This window comes from Brassica rapa, chromosome A04 (genome assembly GCF_000309985.2).
Source record: "Brassica rapa cultivar Chiifu-401-42 chromosome A04, CAAS_Brap_v3.01, whole genome shotgun sequence".
NCBI classification, from domain to species: domain Eukaryota; kingdom Viridiplantae; phylum Streptophyta; class Magnoliopsida; order Brassicales; family Brassicaceae; genus Brassica; species Brassica rapa.
Window position 1 is genome coordinate 16,922,354 of NC_024798.2, and position 18,571 is coordinate 16,940,924.

Sequence of the window (18,571 nt, forward strand, 5' to 3'; positions counted from 1 at the left end):
AGACGTCTGATTACATGTTGAGAACTACACTTTAGTAGACGTTAAGGATCTCCTGAGATTAGCCCATGAGATTAGACCATGAGACTAGCTTGTATGGAACATGAAACTTTTGAAGACAAAAACGAAAAAATAATAATGAAACACAAAAAGATTTGATTTGTTGGTGTTTTTTCCTTTAAAATTTTGACTTTATTCGTGTCTTTTTGTTATAACTTTTTTTTATCTCTCTTAACAGGAATTCATAACCCACATGTGACATATGTAATGATTTATCAACAGAAAGTAGGCATATCGCTTCTCGAGTTTAGCAATTGAATCACAAGTAAACGTGGTTAACAACTAGTTTGGTCTCATATTTTGATCACGTTTCTCTTCCTAATTCTAGTCAAAAGTTTCCTCGACTTTTGTCCGAGCATGAACACTTGCATTTTCAAACACAATCACTCTAATTCAGTTTCGTTTAAGAAAAAAAAGTAACTCGTTTTTTGTAAAGGATGCTTTGTGATTATGTCACCTATTAATTTGAAGTTGCCTGTAAGATATTTTTTGCCTTTCAAGATACTGCAGAATACTGATCATATATGAAAGCTACACCATCAACAGAACGAAACCTCAATTTATAGTGACAGAAGTGGTAAGAAATGGCTATAGGCTATGCTCTTGGAGTAACAATAGCACAAGTCGCTGCTTTATACACACTAGAGTTGCTCGTCAATTCTAGAAATTTTATGAGTTTTTGGCGTTAAAACGAAGCAAATTTCCTATGGCCCAAACCTCCAGGAATCTCGAAAAACACAAAAGGAGAAAGAAGAAACACAAAGATGTACTCCGCTAATTCACACGACATTACACAGACAGACCACAAAACTTAGTGTGCGACACATGTAGGGTCTTCTGATGTCTTTCCAAGTTATACTTTTAAAAAATCAACTAACTTAGCCATTAAGTTCTCCAATCAAGAATAGTGAATACAAAGACTTCACGTAGCTCTCTATCGTTTTCCAAGTCTTAAGTTTTGTGGGTGACATATCTTTATTTATACCACCAACCTTCTCTCTCATTTTTCTTAAACCAAAATAAATCTTTTTCAATACTTATTCATAAAGACCATGTCTGAATCCCGCGTGCATTTACATTTTCTCTGGCTAATCTTGCTCTGTTGTGTCTCCCTTTCAAGCTTCTTCACTTTCAAAGTCGATAGTAGTAGTTATGTTGCTTGTGGTCCCCATCAGACTCAAGCTCTCACTGAGTTCATGAACGAGTTTGATAGCAGCCAGTGCGACCTCAGTGATCCCTTTAATGGAGTCTGGTGCGATAACTCTACCGGTGTGGTCACAATGCTACAACTCGAGGCTTGTCTCATTGGAACTTTAAATCCCAACAGTAGCTTATTCAGGTTACACCATCTTCGTCACCTTGACCTCTATCAAAACAACTTCATCTCATCTTCACTTCCTTCTGAATTTGGCAATCTCAAAAGGTTAGAGTTCTTATCTCTCTCTAGTAATGGCTTCGTCGGCCAAGTTCCTTCCTCATTTAATAATCTAAGCCTTCTCTCCGTTTTATACCTTTCCCAAAATGAGCTCACCGGTTGTTTCCCACTCATACGGAATCTAATAAAGCTCTCGGATCTAGACCTTTCTAATAATCATTTCTCTGGAACTCTGAACCCCAACAGTACTAGCCTGTTTGAGTTGCACCACCTCCGTTACCTCTATCTAGAACACAACAACTTCAGGTCATCATTGCCTTCTGAATTTGGAAATCTCAACAGACTAGAGTTCTTGTATCTTTTCTCCAATGAGTTTTTCGGGCAAGTTCCTCCAACAATTAGTAACCTAACCTCGTTAACCAAATTGGACCTTGAAGACAACCAGCTCACTGGTAGTTTCCCACTTGTACAAAATTTTACCAATCTCTCATTTCTAGATTTCAGTTATAATCACTTCTCTGGAACCATTCCATCTTCTCTCTTCACCATGCCTTTCTTATCAATTCTCGATCTGAGAGAAAACGATCTCATCGGTTCTATTGAATTTCCTAACTGCTCTACCCCATCTAGGCTCGAGAAATTGTACCTTGGGCATAACCATTTTGAAGGAAAAATCATAGAGCCTATCTCAAACCTCATCAGCCTCAAGATTCTTGACCTTTCTTTCCTTAACACAAGTTACCCGATTGATGTAAGCCTCTTCTCCTCGCTAAAATCTTTGCTGCACCTTGATCTATCCGGTAATAGTATATCTCCCGCCAGTTTAGGTTCAAAGTCAGAAATCCCAAAAAGCCTGGAGATTTTGTTTTTAGAATTCTGCGGCATCAGTGAGTTCCCAAATATCTTAAAGAAGCTTGAGAAGTTGGAGTTTATAGCATTAGGCAACAATAGAATCAAAGGGAAAGTCCCGGAGTGGTTATGGAACCTTCCTCGTCTAACATCGGTGTTTGTTTCATATAATTCGATTACTGGTTTTGAAGGTCCAGTGGAAGTTTTGGTAAATTCATCGTTAAAGTATTTAGATCTGGAGAGAAACTGTTTTGAAGGAGCAATTCCTATCCTGCCATTCTATATCGACGTCTTCGTTGCATCAAACAACAGATTCACAGGGAGCATACCTCTTTCACTTTGCAAATGTAGATCTCTGACGCATTTGAGGCTAGATCACAACAATCTCACAGGTCCAATTCCTCAATGCTTTAGTAGCTTGACATTTTTGAATCTCCGAAAGAACAATTTGGAAGGAAGTATTCCTGACGCCTTTTATATCGGTGTTTCTCTACATACACTTGACGTTGGACTCAATCGACTAACCGGAAAACTTCCAAGGTCTCTTCAAAATTGCTCATCACTAGAGTTTCTAGTTGCTGACCACAACATGATTGAAGACACATTTCCTTTCTGGCTCAAGGCTTTACCGAATCTGCAAGTCCTTATCCTCAGTTCAAACAAGTTCTATGGCTCTATTTCTCCTCCTGGTCAAGGTCCTCTCGGGTTTCCAGAGCTAAGAATATTTGAGATATCTTTTAATAAGCTTACTGGAAGCTTGCCACCAAGATACTTTGCCAATTGGAAAGCAACGTCCCTTACTATGAATGAAGACAGTGGTTTATATATGCTGTATGGAAAAATTAGCTCTGAGAGATGGGACTATTCCGATATAGAGACTATAGATTTGCGATACAAAGGTCTAACTATGGAGCAACAGGGGGTCCTTACCTCATACGCCACTATTGATTTTTCTGAGAATAGAATTGAAGGACAGATTCCTGAATCCATTGGTCTTCTGAAAGCATTGATTTCACTCAACTTATCAAACAATGCCTTCACTGGCCGTATTCCTCTCTCTCTCTCTCTCCAATCTTGGCAAGCTCGAGTCACTTGACCTATCAAGAAACCAACTCTCCGGGACTATTCCTAATGGCCTTGGGACCCTCTCGTTTTTGGAGTACATAAATGTGTCTCACAACCAGCTCAAGGGTGAAATACCACAAGGAACACAGATTACTGGTCAACCTAAATCTTCATTTGAAGGGAATGCAGGGCTTTGTGGTCTTCCTCTCCAGGAAACTTGCTTTGGGACTATTGCGCCACCAACACAACAACCTCCGGAAGAAGAAAAAGAAGAAGAGGAACATGTGTTGAACTGGAATGGTGTGGCAATAGGGTATGTACCTGGAGCATTGCTTGGATTGGCAATAGCACAAGTCGTTTCTTCATACAAACCGGAGTGGCTCGTCAAGATAATTGGCCCGAACAAGCGCAAAAACCGTTAGGATTTTTCCAGTTTGAATATGTATGTCAAGTGGTTGATGTGATTCCCCTTGTATGGAAGCATCTCATTATGTTTGTGTATCATTATCTGATGCTTTGTTCTGTCTTTTTTTTTTTTATCAAGTAAGAATGGTGTATGTTTTTAGTCATTTCATATGCATTTATGTTTTTTTTTCTACTGAGTAAAGTGGCAGAAGCAAGGAAAATGGTGAAATGGGATCAATCACTCTTCGGTAAGAAGAAGCCAAGAAACTGTTGACACCTAATATATATGATGATGCATCAGCCAAAAGTTAAGTTGAACTGGGATATAAAGACAACTAATAAATTACTCAAATAGCACAAATCTTATAGTAACAAGAGTGGGATGCAGTGATTATTGGCTATGTCTTGGATTCACGATAGCACAGATCACTTATTCATACACACTAAGGAGTTGCTCGTCAGTCCTAGTAACTTTTATGATTTGCTTTGGTTTTGCATTGAACCTTTAAAGGTTTATTTAATAAAGCATATTTCATATGTTTTTTCTTCTTCAGTATTTATCCAATGCTATGTTCTGATTTCTTGTCATTTAAATTAAGAAAGCTGAATCTTCTCTAGACTTATATATATATATATATATACATCTCTAATAGAAGAGAACACAGACACGTACAAGTTTACATATGTATATATACATCTCGTCTTCTTTTATCTCGTCTCACAAAAAAAATGTCTTCTTTTATCTTATTTGTATATACATTTCTAGTCTTTTTATCTCATTCTCATCTAGATTTTCTGGGGTTCCCTGAGCTATGAAGACTTGATATCTGATACAGGGATGTCCCTAATATGTTGGGGCCAAAAGCAATTTGTAAGAGTTTTAAAATTATTTTTTTTTACAAATTTAGAGATTTTTTTCCATTTTTTTTATAAACTTGGGAGCTCTGATAATAAGCTTTTTGGAAGCTCTGATAATAAGTTTTTTGGAAGCTACCTATGAGCCTTTACAAGAGAATCCAGTCCGCTCTAACTCGTTTTTGGTGGGATCAAGCGGATAAAAAGAAAATTGGTTGGGTGTCTTGGTCTAAGATAACTCTGCCGAAATTAATGGGAGGTCTAGGCATACACGATATCCAACTGTTCAATATCGCCCTCCTTGCAAAACAGGTTTGGCGCGTTGTCTCTGCTTCTGACTGTCTACTCTCTCGGGTTCTTGTTGGCAAATACTGCCAGAATGCTAGCTTCCTGGAAGTAACACCATCATCGACGGCATCACACGGATGGAGGAGCGTGCTCGCAGGACGGGACCTTCTCGTGTCTCTATTTTCACAGACGCGGCCTGGCGGTGCAATTGGATGCGGATGGATCATGAGGAATGGAGACCACTCAGTTAGGCCATGTTCGTTTGTACATCTGGAAGATGCATCCAGATGGTCCATCTAGATGTCTTATCCAGATGTTTCATCTGAGTGTTGTTCGTTTCTTCATTTCGTCAATGCATCCAGATGAATCATCTGAATGCAACTATGTTCGTTTGTTTTTCATTTTTTAACTTTCATCTTCATCCAGGTGGACTTGTTAATAAAATGACTAAAATATATTTTTTTACGTTTCGGCGGAAAATAGTATTTTTACGGTTTTTGAGGAAATATGTGTTTTCGCGAAAAAGTGCATTTTTATGGTTTTGGCGGAAAATACGTTATATGGGTTTGGCGGAAAATACGTTTTTGCGGTTAGAACGGAAAAAGTGTGTTTTGAAGTTTTAGCGGGAAAAATGTTTTTGACGAGAAAAGTTTGTTTTCACGATTTTGGCGAGAAAAACATTTTTGCGATTTTGGCGGAAAAATAAATTTTTCCGGTTTTGATGGGAAAATACATTTTTCCAGTTTTGGCGGGAAAATACATTTTTCCGGTTTTGGCGGAAAAATGCGTTTTCCAGTTTTAGCGGGAAATGCGTTTTTCCGGTTTTGACGGAAAAAATGCGTTTTTCCAGTTTTGGCAGGAAAATGCGTTTTCCAGTTTTAGCGGGAAATGCATTTTTCCGGGTTTGACGGGAAAATGCGTTTTTCCGGTTTTAGCGGGAAAATTGTGTTTTCAGTTTTGGCGGAAAAATTTCATTTTTTTGGTTTTTGCGGGAAAATTGTGTTTTCCGGTTTTGGCGAGAAAATGCGCTTTTTCCGGTTTTGGCGGGAAAATTGTGTGTTTTCCGGTTTTGGCGAGAAAATGCTTTCTGCGCTTTTGGCCGGAAAATGCTTTTTGGAGTTTTGGCGAGAATATGCGTTTTTGGAGTTTTGGTGGAAAAATGCATTTTTTTTGTTTTGACGGGAAAATGCGCTTTTTCGATTTTGGTCGAAAAGTGCGGTTTTACTGGTTTAGCCGAAAAATGTGGTATTATGAAAATGTGTGTTTTATGTTTTTTTTGCGGAAAAACGTATTTTGCGGTTTTGGCGGGAAAGTGTGTTACTCAGTTTTTGCAAGAAAATGCATTTTTTGGTTATAGCGGAAAAATATATATGCAAAAAAATAGAATTTACGGTTTGAAAATAATATTTTGATTTTAAAAGGTCATTTTTGTCATTTATCTTTTTGGACTGAACTAGATGCATCTGCATCGAGATGCACCATCAAGACTCACCTTCATTTGGGTAAGAATTTGAGATGAGTTTTTAAATATTCAGCTGAGTGATCTATCTGGATGTAGCATTATAATGCAGATGCATCTTCACCCAGATGGATCACCTGGGTGAGCAAACGAACAGGGCCTTACTCAGCATGGGTCAAAATGCTTCGACTACACCTCGTCCGTCCTGATTGCGGAAGCCTTAGCGGTCCGTTTAGCTCTTTCACACGCCTTGTCGTCTGGTTTCAACAGAGTCTGTTTGTTTTCAGACTGCCAACTGCTCGTTAGAGCTCTCTCTTCGAAGTCACCACAGGTAGAACTCTACGGAATCTTCCGAGACATCGAATCACTATCCTTGTCTTTTGATTTTTATTCCATGTCTTTCATTCCTAGATCGTTAAACTCTGAGGCAGATCTTCTGGCAAAAGTTGCTCTTTGTAGTGTTTCTTCCTCTGCAAGATAACTTTCTTGTGAGGCTTTTATTTAAGGGCTTATTGGCGATATAGCCAGATTTCAAAAACAAATAAAAAAAGTAACAATGATTTTGACGTAATTCATTGTCAGACATTTTGGCTTGATACTATCCGGTTATGCCCCTTACCATAACAGGTTGCCGGTTCCTTGTTATAAAATGAACGACGTGAAAGATGTGTTTGCCACATTAACAATCACATATAATAGGGATCGTTGTGCGCAACTGTCTTGAACACGTATGCGAAAGGATATAATCAAGAGTATTTGACGAACAGTTGTGAGGGAGATAGAAACTCTGTTAATAGAACAGCGATCTGAAGATGATGACATAAATCCTATTCCGATTGTATTGCTTTTCATACTATGTCACGTACGTGGAATGATTTATTGTAAGTTCATTTACAATAGAGTGATGGTGTTCTTAATTTCAGAATGGTGATAAGGTGCATGGTGAAAGTAAAATACGAAATGGTTTACATAAAATCAAGCCGAATTCAGTAAAACGTCCAAGTTAGAGGACGAAACTTTCCGTTTCACATGAGTCAGATGGAATGTAATATATATTATGAACGTAAATAGATACATGCAAAAAATCTTCTTTCCATTCCACATGAACTATATAAGATAGAATAGGTGTATGCATATGACCCACAAAATAAGTAGACGCTGATGTATGCGGTTGTGCAGAGTTGATGACGTATTCCCTGCAGTAAATGACCACTAATGGATTACAACTATTTCATATAAAGGATTACGAGGAAGCCACGTAAATAGGTGGAGTTATTAGAGATGTTTTACTATGCAGAGTTAAACAAGTGGTGTAAATTAGAAAGTGTACCAATAAATGTTGTATTCCATAATATAATTGTTGTGTACGGTTAGTCCACATAGTACGTACACATGTCAATATGTTTATTCCATTGAATATATTCTATACCACGTACTACATACTATGTTATGTGATGCTATACACATAGTTCACCAACTTTGATTTACATACAAATGATAGCTAATGGGAGCTTGGTAAAACAACATTTTACAGTAAACACTAAACCTAAGTCAATGAAATATAAACCCTCATACAATGCAGTCCAAATCTTTTCGAAATGACACTCCTTTTCTCAAAAACATGATTCGCCTAATTACATTATTTATCAGCCATAGCCCACACATGGTTGACGTACATAAAGCTAATGAGTATATGTAAGACAACGCTTGATATGTACATACACTTCATAGTACGTACACATATCAATGTGTTTATTCCATTGAATATATTCTATACCACGTACTACATACTATGTTATGTGATGCTATACACATGGTTCACCAACCTTGATTTACATACAAATGGTAGCTAATGGGGGCTTGGTAAAACAATACTTCCCAGTAAACACTAAACCTAAGTCAAGGAAATATAAACCCTCATACAATGCAGTCCAAATCTCCCTTTTTCTCAAAAACATGATTCGCCTAATTACATTCTTTATCAACCATAGCCCACACATGGTTGACGTACATGAAGCTAATGGGTATAGGTAAGACAATGCTTGATGATGTAAACCCAATTCCATAAAATAGAAACCCTAATACATTGGGGACACAAGACGTCCAGAAATTAAACCCACATTGCCGGAAGACGGGAGAACATCAATCCAACGTATGTTAAAAGTAGTTGTTAACCCTTTTATTCTCTGTGGGTTCAAAGCCTGTCTCAAACAATTTACATGGGAGGTCTAAATCGTCCACGCCAAACCTGCAAAACGATACAAGCTAATCAACAAAACTATGGGAAAGATGATATACATTTAGTGTCTAAAAACAACAAACACGAATATTCCATCTCGTATAGAATAGAGCAGGGCGATATCGTACTACATACAAGTGCATGCAAAGTGAAAAGTAGTGCTATTACATACAACATAAGCATATTCCAATATAATCTACATGCAACACAACCATACCATTCCAAATTCAATCTACAAACAACACAACCATTCCATTTCAAGTAGAATAAGGCGAAAATATAGTGGATTATCTAATTGAGTGAACTAATAATGCAATGATATTCCACACCAAAATTCAATTTTCCATACTACATACAAGCGCATGCCAAGTGGAAAGTAGTGCTATTACATATTCCAGTACAATCTACATGTAACACAACCATTCCATTCCAAATACAATCTATGTACAACACAACCATTCCATTTCAAGTAGAATAAGACGATAAAGTATTGGATTACCTAATTGAATGAACTAATAATGCAATGATATTCCACATGAAAATTCAATTTTCCATACTATGTAGTTCTTGTACCAGAGAAACCACAATTCCAAAATCTGACCGAAAGAACGAACGAGGAAACATAAATAAAATGAGGAATTCACTGAATATGATGAAAATACCACGAATTGAAAGCACATTATATAACTAACTGTCTAATACTATCTCATATGGAATAGTGAAATTGCATAATAGTAATATGACAAGATAAAACGAGATGGAAAGTGGATATAATTTACTATATGTAGTCGCAAAGCAATTGTCAGCCACAATATTCCACACCAAATAAATCTACATTCATACACTACGGTCGGTGTGGAACCGGTTCAACAGAATTCAAATTTAGGAACCATCAGAACAGTCGGAACAACCAAAACATGAAATCAAAATCCCTAAATTCTAAGCATAAGGCCCTAATTTCGTAGAAGATCCCAAAATCATATGAAATATGAACAGACGAAGAGAAGGTGAAGTTAAATCAAAGAAGACATTGATAACTTACCGTACTGACAAAGACCGGAGAGGAATCGGTTTGATGAAGTTGGGGAGAAGCGTCTCTAACTAACCGTCTCTGCAAAGTAAACGCCTTCTGTTTCGAATGATAGTGGAAACAGAGAGAAGAGCACAACTAGAATTACAGTGAGAAGGGGATGGAGAAGATGTTGTGATCTACCAGAAGCGAGAATGTGTAGCAAATCAGAAGATGTGAATAATAGTAAGCCACGATTTACTTTTGTGGATCTAATAATTTATTTATTTCTTTTGCAAGTTACACTGGTTGAAGGGGAGGGTAATACAGTATTAATATGTATATGTGACGCCGTGTATCGAACTGTTAGGTAAATTGAGTAGTGGATGAATATTGGTTTTTTTCATGCTTATAGGCCCCAATTCCCGTTTATTTAATATATAAGTGTTTGTGTTCAAAGAAAAAAAACATAATCACTTAAAATGAATAACAAATAGTGGTCTATATATGGTAATCACAACGACTGGTTACAAGGTGACTGACTGACTGCACTCAACTCGAGTCACTTCACTCGATAGAAGAAAAAGTCTCGAAACATAATACTTATAGTAGGATAAGAAAAAAGCAAACGCCAGAGAACTTTTCTGAATCAAAAAACGTTTTAACGCTTAAAAAATGCCACTACTAGAAGAGAAGACAGATACATACAAAATAAAAGCCAACTTGGCTTGACTTAAGCAGAGGATTGAAACAGTCATGGGTTTTAAATATAAACCAAGAGATGTAGCAATAAGTAAAAAAAGATGAAAACATCGAATCCGAATAATCACAGAGTTGTAATCCGTTAATTCACATATATCTCCACCCGACATTTGCTGATGACGCGTTTAGTGTGTGGCACGTATAAGGGTGTTTGTTAGCTACGCCATAACGTGCGACCACTTTGGTCTTTGACTGGCCCTCAAGTTACCAAGTCTTGAAACATGACAATTCACTATATATGTGAACATATGTTAAGAGATTTCAAAATTGATGTCTTTCCAATCCACGTTTTTCACTTCATGATTTGAATGGCAATTAGCCACTTAGCCATACTGTACCCCAACCCAAAATACAAAAAACTTCTAAATCAAATTGTATGGGTGAAATAGCTTAAGTTGAAACCCACGTATCTTTTATTTATACCACCAACCTTCCCTCTCATTTTTCTTAAACCAAAATAAATCTTCTTCAAAAAGTTTTCATAAAGACCATGTCTGAATCACTTATGCACTTGCATTTTCTCTCGCTAATCTTGCTCTGCTGTGTCTTCCCTTCAAGATCCTTCGATTTACATATCGATAATAGTACTTATGTTGCTTGTGGTCCCCATCAGTCTCAAGCTCTCGCTGATTTCATGAACGAGTTTGATAGCAGCCACTGCAACCTCACTGATCCCTATAATGGAGTCTGGTGCGATAACTCGACTGGTGTGGTCACAAAGCTACAACTCAGAGAATGCCTCAGTGGAAACCTTAAGCCCAACAGTAGCCTATTCAGGTTACACCATCTTCGTTATCTCAGCCTCCGTCATAACAAATTCATTTCATCTTCAATTCCTTCGGAATTTGGCAATCTCAACAGGTTAGAGGTCTTATCTCTTAAGAATAATGGGTTCGTTGGACAAGTACCTTCCTCATTTAATAACCTCAGCCTTCTTTCCGTTTTAAGGCTTTCCCGAAATAAACTCACTGGTAGTTTCTCACTTGTACGGAATCTAACAAAGCTCTCGTACTTAGCGCTTTCTCATAACCAGCTCTCTGGAACCCTTCCTTCTTCTCTCCTCACTATGCCATCCTTAAAGTATCTTAATCTGCATGGAAACGACCTCACTGGTTCTATTGAATTTGATAACTCATCTACCACATTTAGTCTCCAACACATGAACCTTGGGAATAACCATTTTGAAGGAAAAATCATAGAGCCTATCTCGAAGCTCATCAACCTAAAACATCTAGACCTTTCTTTCCTAAACACAAGCTCCCCATTTGACCTAAGACTCTTCTCCTCACTAAAGTCTTTGTTGTACCTCGATCTTTCCGGTAATAGTATATCTCCAGCAAGTTTAGATACAAATTTATACAACATCCCAACAAACTTGGAGGTATTGTTCTTATCCGTCTGCGGAATCACCAAGTTCCCAAATATCTTAAAGATCCTTGAGAATTTGGAGGTAATAGACATGTCCAACAATAGAATCAAAGGGAAAGTACCCAAGTGGTTATGGAACCTTCCTCGTCTGACTACAGTGTTTGTCCCAAATAATTCGATTAATAGTTTCGAAGGTCCAGTGGAAGTTTTGGTAAATTCATCGGTGAAGAATTTAAGTCTGAGGAGAAACTGTTTTGAAGGAGAAATTCCTATTCTACCACTCTCTATCAACTTCTTTGCTGCATCAAAAAACAGATTCTCAGGGAGCATACCTCTCTCAATCTGCAATTATAGGTCTCTGACGTATTTGAGGCTAGGTTACAACAACCTCACGGGTCCAATTCCTCAATGCTTGAGTAACTTGACGCTTCTGAATATCCGGAAGAACAACTTGGAAGGAAGTATTCCTGACGCCTTTCATATGGGTGCTTCTCTACGGACACTTGACGTTGGACACAATCGACTAACCGGGAAACTTCCAAGATCTCTTCTAAATTGCTCATCTCTAGAGTTTCTAGTTGCTGACCACAACATGATTGAAGATACATTTCCTTTTTGGCTCAAGGCTTTACTAAATTTGCAAGTCCTTATCCTTAGTTCAAACAAATTCTATGGATCTATATCTCCTACTGGTCAAGGTCCTCTCGGATTTCCAGAGCTGCGTATATTTGAGATATCTGATAATAAGTTTACTGGATGCTTGCCACCAAGATACTTTGTGGATTGGAAAGCATCGTCACTTACGATGAATGAAGATGGTGGTCTATATATGGTACACAGTGGTAGTATATACGAAGAGACATCATTCTATAACATTATTGATATTATAGATTTGCGATACAAAGGTCTATCAATGGAGCACCAGTGGGCCCTTACCTTATACGCCACCATTGATTTTTCTGAGAATAGAATTGAAGGACAGATTCCTGAATCAATTGGTCTTCTGAAAGCATTGATTTCACTCAACTTATCAAACAACGCCTTCACAGGCCATATTCCACTGTCTTTCTCCAATCTGCGAAAGCTCGAGTCACTAGACCTATCAAGCAACCAACTCTCAGGGACTATTCCTAGTGGACTTGGAAGCCTCTCGTTTTTGGCGTATATAAATGTGTCTCACAACCAACTCAAAGGAGAAATACCACAAGGAACACAAATTACTGGGCAAGCTAAATCTTCATTCGAAGGGAATGCAGGGCTTTGTAGTCTTCCTCTCCAGGAAACTTGCTTTGGGACTGATGCACCACCGACACAACAGCCTAAGGAAGAAGACCAAGAAGAGGAACAAGTGCTGAATTGGAAAGGTGTAGTTACTGGATATGGACTTGGAGTGTTGCTTGGATTGGCAATAGCACAAGCCATTGCTTCATACAAATCGGAGTGGCTCGTCAAGATAATTGGTCCGAACAAGCGCCTAAGCCTTTAGGATTGTTTTCAGTTTGAGTATGATCCTTCTAATGTATGTCAAGTGGTAGATGATTCCTCTTGTATGGAAGCATCTTTTTATGTTTGTTGTTTCATTATCTGATATTTTGTTTCTATTTCGTTTTCTATAAAGTAAGAATGGTGAATGTTTTGTTGTCAATTTCATGTGCATCTCTATTTTTTTTCTGAGTAAAATGGCAGACGCAAGGAAAATGGTGAAAGAAAGTCGGATTGGGATTTAGTAATATTCAAATATATATTAGATCGATCACATTTCGATAAGAAGAAGCCAAGAAACTGTTGAGACCTAATGGGATATAGAGACAAATAAATTAAATGGCCCTATTTGTAAAGGATGCTTTGTGATTATGTCACTTATTAATTTTGAAGTTGCCTCTAAGATATTTGTGCCTTTCAAGATACTGCAGAATACTGATCATACTAGCATAAGACCTGCACGCGCATGGTGAATTTATAGGAAAATTATTTAAGAAATATCGTATGGAAAAATAAAATTTATATTCTTGATCGAATAAATATTTTGGCACTTAAACAATTTTTTTTTAAATTTTTTTGTTAATTACGTAATTTATTTACTCATGAGCTGATCTCATTTAAAAAAAAAATATTTTAGGTAAAAAAAAATATTTTATCGCATAAAAACCGAACGTTTTGGTCATAATCTCAGGCATTCTATTTGGTTACAATGAAACTATAGCAGCTCAATTTTATATCATGATTTAGCAATTTAAAAGTTAATTATGGTTATGAGAAGTTTATGTTCATGTGTCAATCCTATGTATCTTCAATATTTTTTTTCATTTTTGGGTCGTTTTTTTCATTTTGGTTATTGTTTGATATAAATATTGATTATTGAGTTTATTTTCATTTCGTTATTTTGTTGTTGCCTGAGATTTAGAAAATGTTTATGATTTTAAAATTATTAAAGAGATACATACTTAGGTTAAGATCCGCACCTTGAGCTGAATAAATATTTTATATTTATTAATAATTTTATGTTTTTCTACATATTATGAAATAATAAAATAATAATTATATATTCACTAACTAAGAAATTATTTACTATTATATAATAAATTAGCGTGCGCATATAAATCAAATGACCGTTCTTGTTTATTCGTAATTATTTTAAGGTAAATAAATCAAAACAATCAATCTTATCTATCGTATATGATATATAATTAAATTTAAATGATATTAACATAGATATATAGTATACTTTTAATATGAATATTTATTAAATGAGGTTTTTACTTATATCATTTTATGATTATTTACATATTTGTGTAACAAAATTTTACACGAACGATTGATTTTTAAATGTGGAATGTTTAGTGGTTTCAATAATTTATAATTATTTTTTAAAAAACAAAGAAAATTTCAAAATTAAAATATTAACTTTTCAATATATGTTCAATGCATATATCAAAATATAAGTATGTATTTTCATATGATGTATAGTTTAATTTAAACAATATGAAATATATATATATATATATATATATATTTATCATAAACACCTATTAAAACAAAATTATTTATTCATATGATTTTATAATCATTGTATGTTAATATAGAAAAAAAAAATCTTGATCACAAAAGTTTATGTGACACTTTTAACAGTTTTAGTAATTTATACTCGTTTTCAAAAATTCAAAATACAACGTATACAAAAAAATCTAAAATTTTATTATATGATTAATGTAATTGTGTTATTTATTTTAATAATAAATAATTAAACAAAAATGATAGAAATTATACATATTGTTTGTAAATCTTTATTATTTAAAATCACTAATTGTCATATATATTTTGATCACATTAGGTAATTGCGTAGGTTTTATTTAAGGAAAAATATATAATAATTTTAATTTGATAAATGAATGATATATTATGGACATACTATATAATATAACATTCCCTAACAATTTAATTTTGGACTAACAAAATTCTCAATTGATTCTCAAACCGCCACGTAAGCAAAATTAGCATTTTAATTACGTGACAACTCTGCAAAGTCGTTTTTTTAATTATTACAAACTTAAGGTTACATTTTTTCAAATGTTCCTCAATTAATATAAATGGGATATGAAAGCTACACCATCAACAGACCCAAACCTCAACTTTTAGTGACAAAAGTGGGAAGCAATGGCTATAAGTACTCATAATATGTATATGTACTCATAATATGTCCATACTTTTCTTCTTGTAAGAAATTCAATTTGCTTACAATATTAATTTACTTTTCTCTTGTGTTAAAATTGAGCATGTATATTTTCATATTTGAAACCTTTTTTGGATACTGATGAAACATAGAAGATTAGCTTTGTTGATTTTGTTCCCTTGAAAAGTTGATTTTTTTTTATTCTTATCTTCTTTTTGTTATAACTTTGTTTATTTCTGTTAGCATGATTTTAACTCCGGTTTCTAATTTGGAGTTCTTAACTCATGGTTTGATATTTTTTTATATTTAAATCATGAGTTAAGAACCTAACATAAGAGATCGGATTAATCATGTTCTTGGTACTTATACATTATAGCACATCTGTAATGATTTATCAAAGTAGGCATATCGTTCTAGAGTTTCGCAATTAAAACACAAGTAAACGTGGTTACCGACTAATTTGGTCTGATAGTTTGATCACGTTTCTCATCCTAATTCTAGTCAAACGTTTCCTCCACTTTTTTTTTTGTCAACAAGTTTCCCCACTTTGTCCGATCATAAACACTTTTTTTTTGTCAACTAGGTCTAGCATAATTACTTACATTTTCAAATACAATCACTCTAGGTCAGTTTGGTTTGAAAAAATGCTCGTTTTTTATTCTTACGTGCATGTTCCACTAACCGGATAACAATCTACGCGTCAAAAAATTGTCAGCCGTTATTCCACCAACGTACAGGATTATGCACACATACCCATTCAAATATAAGTATACTTTATTTTAACTTTTTTAGTTAAAAGTTAAGAGACAGATTCTTATATTCCGTTAAAAATTTTATTCTAAGAATCTTTCAATAACCATGTTTTTATGTAATTATGTTATTAGTTGTCTTTTAAGTATAAGTTGTCAAGATTATTCTCAAAATGCAATTATATTATGCTAACAAATACCTATGCAGCTCTACTATATCAACAATTCAGAAAGTATATATGCAGACAACGCATACCCTTTTATACACAAACTATCAAATAACTTTCGAATTTTTTTTTTTTTTGAAAATTAAAAGGTTAAACCCGAATGAGCAGAACTTTCGAAATTTAAACAAAAGTAATTCAATCATTTCAACGTACAAATAAGGTCTATATGCAGACGACGCAAAATTAAACTATAATTTAATGAGATATATTCTAATTTTGTAGTGAGAGAGAGACGAGCTCCAACTTCTCACTAGAAAAAGGTTTCAGAAAACAGTTGACTCACGGTGGCCGGTGGCTTTGCCGCCGGTTACCATCCTCTTTTTTTTTTTTTGCTTTGTGTTTCATCTTGTAAGTTTGTTTGTCCGTGTCTCTGTTGATCTCTTTCCGGCATCGTTGGCTCTGTTGAGTTTGCATGTCCGGGTTCGTTCCAGTATCCCACCTTCTTATGGTGGATGACTGGCTTTTGACTCTGGGGCCGTGTCGTCTTCTTCGGTGTTGGTCGCCGGCTATCGTATCCAATCGTTTGTAGGTGTACGCAAGAGTTTTCTTTCTCGTGTGTGGGTGTCTTCGTGTTTGGTGGCTTGGCTTTGGATGAGATCTCGGTGATTGATACTCTCCGATGGACGAGCACAAGCGTAGACGGTGTAGCTGATGGAGTCCCAAACTTCCAATATAGTCGTTGGAAGGCTTTGTTGGCTGTGGTCTTGTTTCCCGGAGGATTCTGGTGGTTAGCAGTTTGGGTTGGATCGGTGATGACTTTCTGTCGGTGAAGATGGTGGAGGATTGTAACAACACGTGTCTCTCTTTTCATGTTTATTTTAACACGTTTTATAGTATCGGTGGTACCGTTTGTTTGTGATCCGTGTGTTAGGGTAAACTAATGTTGGGCCTCTGTTTTTTAGTTTATGATGTGGGTTTGTTGCTGGTGGACCTTTCTTTTTATGTTTGTATGTTTGAAACCTCAATAAAATTTTAACTAGTGAAAAAAAAAAAAAAAAAGGTCTATATGCAGACGACGCAATACCCTTTTATCCACTTCAATAAAAGTATCATTCTCCAAATGTACAAGCTCCAGTGACTGACCTTTTTTTTGATCAAACCAAGCATTGCATTAATTTAAAGAAGAGTTCTACCCGCCACTAAGGGGGTTTCTTACAGCCAAAGCGAGGACTGATTTTGCCACGCTCCAGTGACTGATCATTTTCATGATTATTCTATTTTAAATCGGGTAAACATTGGATCGTCGGATTACATCTGATATCAATATCAAGCCTCAGTTTTTTTTTTAATAGAAAAGTTGTTTTTCCATATGCAATTAAAAAGCACAATGATTAATGAGCAGACCACGTGCTTTTTATGATTTGCTCGTTCATTTAGGGTGTTTGTCCGTATTGACTACAAAATTATCGGCTAGATTGAATAGATCGATCACTTATTTATTACTTTCTCGACGGAAAAACTTAATTATTTTATATTTTCTTGGTCTTCATAGATGAAATAGTTTACTGATTTCTAATATGCAGATACTTAGATTCAATTTTTAAATTCAACTATATACCTCGATCGATCCGTACGTCAGGTGTTAATTTTCATATTTTAATAAATCGTTTAATAAAATTTCTATACACATAAGTTATTTGGATATTTTTAGGTTCTTAACAATCTATATGGATCCGAAAAGATCCGAATCCGAACTCCATCCAAAAATTTATAATAAATTTAATTTTACAAAAAATTATATCCAAAAAAACCAATCCGCACTCGAACGAGTACTTGGATGTCCATATATATATATATATATATATATATATATATATATATATATATATATATATATCTTATTCTGTAAATAATAAAAATTATTAATCGGTTAAATTCTTGTTATGAATGAATCAATTTTATTCAAATTTGTGAAATTACTTTAATTGATTCGTAAAATAAATATTGTTGAATTATTATAGTAAATATAATTAATAAAGTAATTAAAAAAGTAAAAAAGTACAAGATGTAATAAAAACACTATAATAAATGGAATTGAATTATTGAAAAAGACAATAATGTGGTTTACATTAGTTAAAAAAGAAGAAAAATGTAAAAAACAATTAAAATAGATAAATATTATTTTGTACTTTAGTTTTAATAGAATATATTTTATAAACGATAAAGCATAATGATAAACTCAGGTTAAATATTT

At 35.0% G+C, this 18,571-nt stretch overlaps 1 protein-coding gene and 1 pseudogene across 1 annotated transcript; both read left to right on the forward strand.

Annotated features, from left to right (window-relative positions):
- The first annotated feature begins 939 nt into the window (after positions 1-939).
- On the forward strand, positions 940-16,255 carry LOC103865401 (annotated as a pseudogene).
- LOC103865161 (receptor like protein 28) lies at positions 9,189-13,110 on the forward strand. The gene is given in 2 exon segments (XM_009142942.3): positions 9,189-12,929; positions 12,931-13,110. Coding segments are annotated over 2 exon segments (2,232 nt in total). The 5' UTR covers positions 9,189-10,853; the 3' UTR covers positions 13,087-13,110.
- Positions 16,256-18,571: the final 2,316 nt, after the last annotated feature.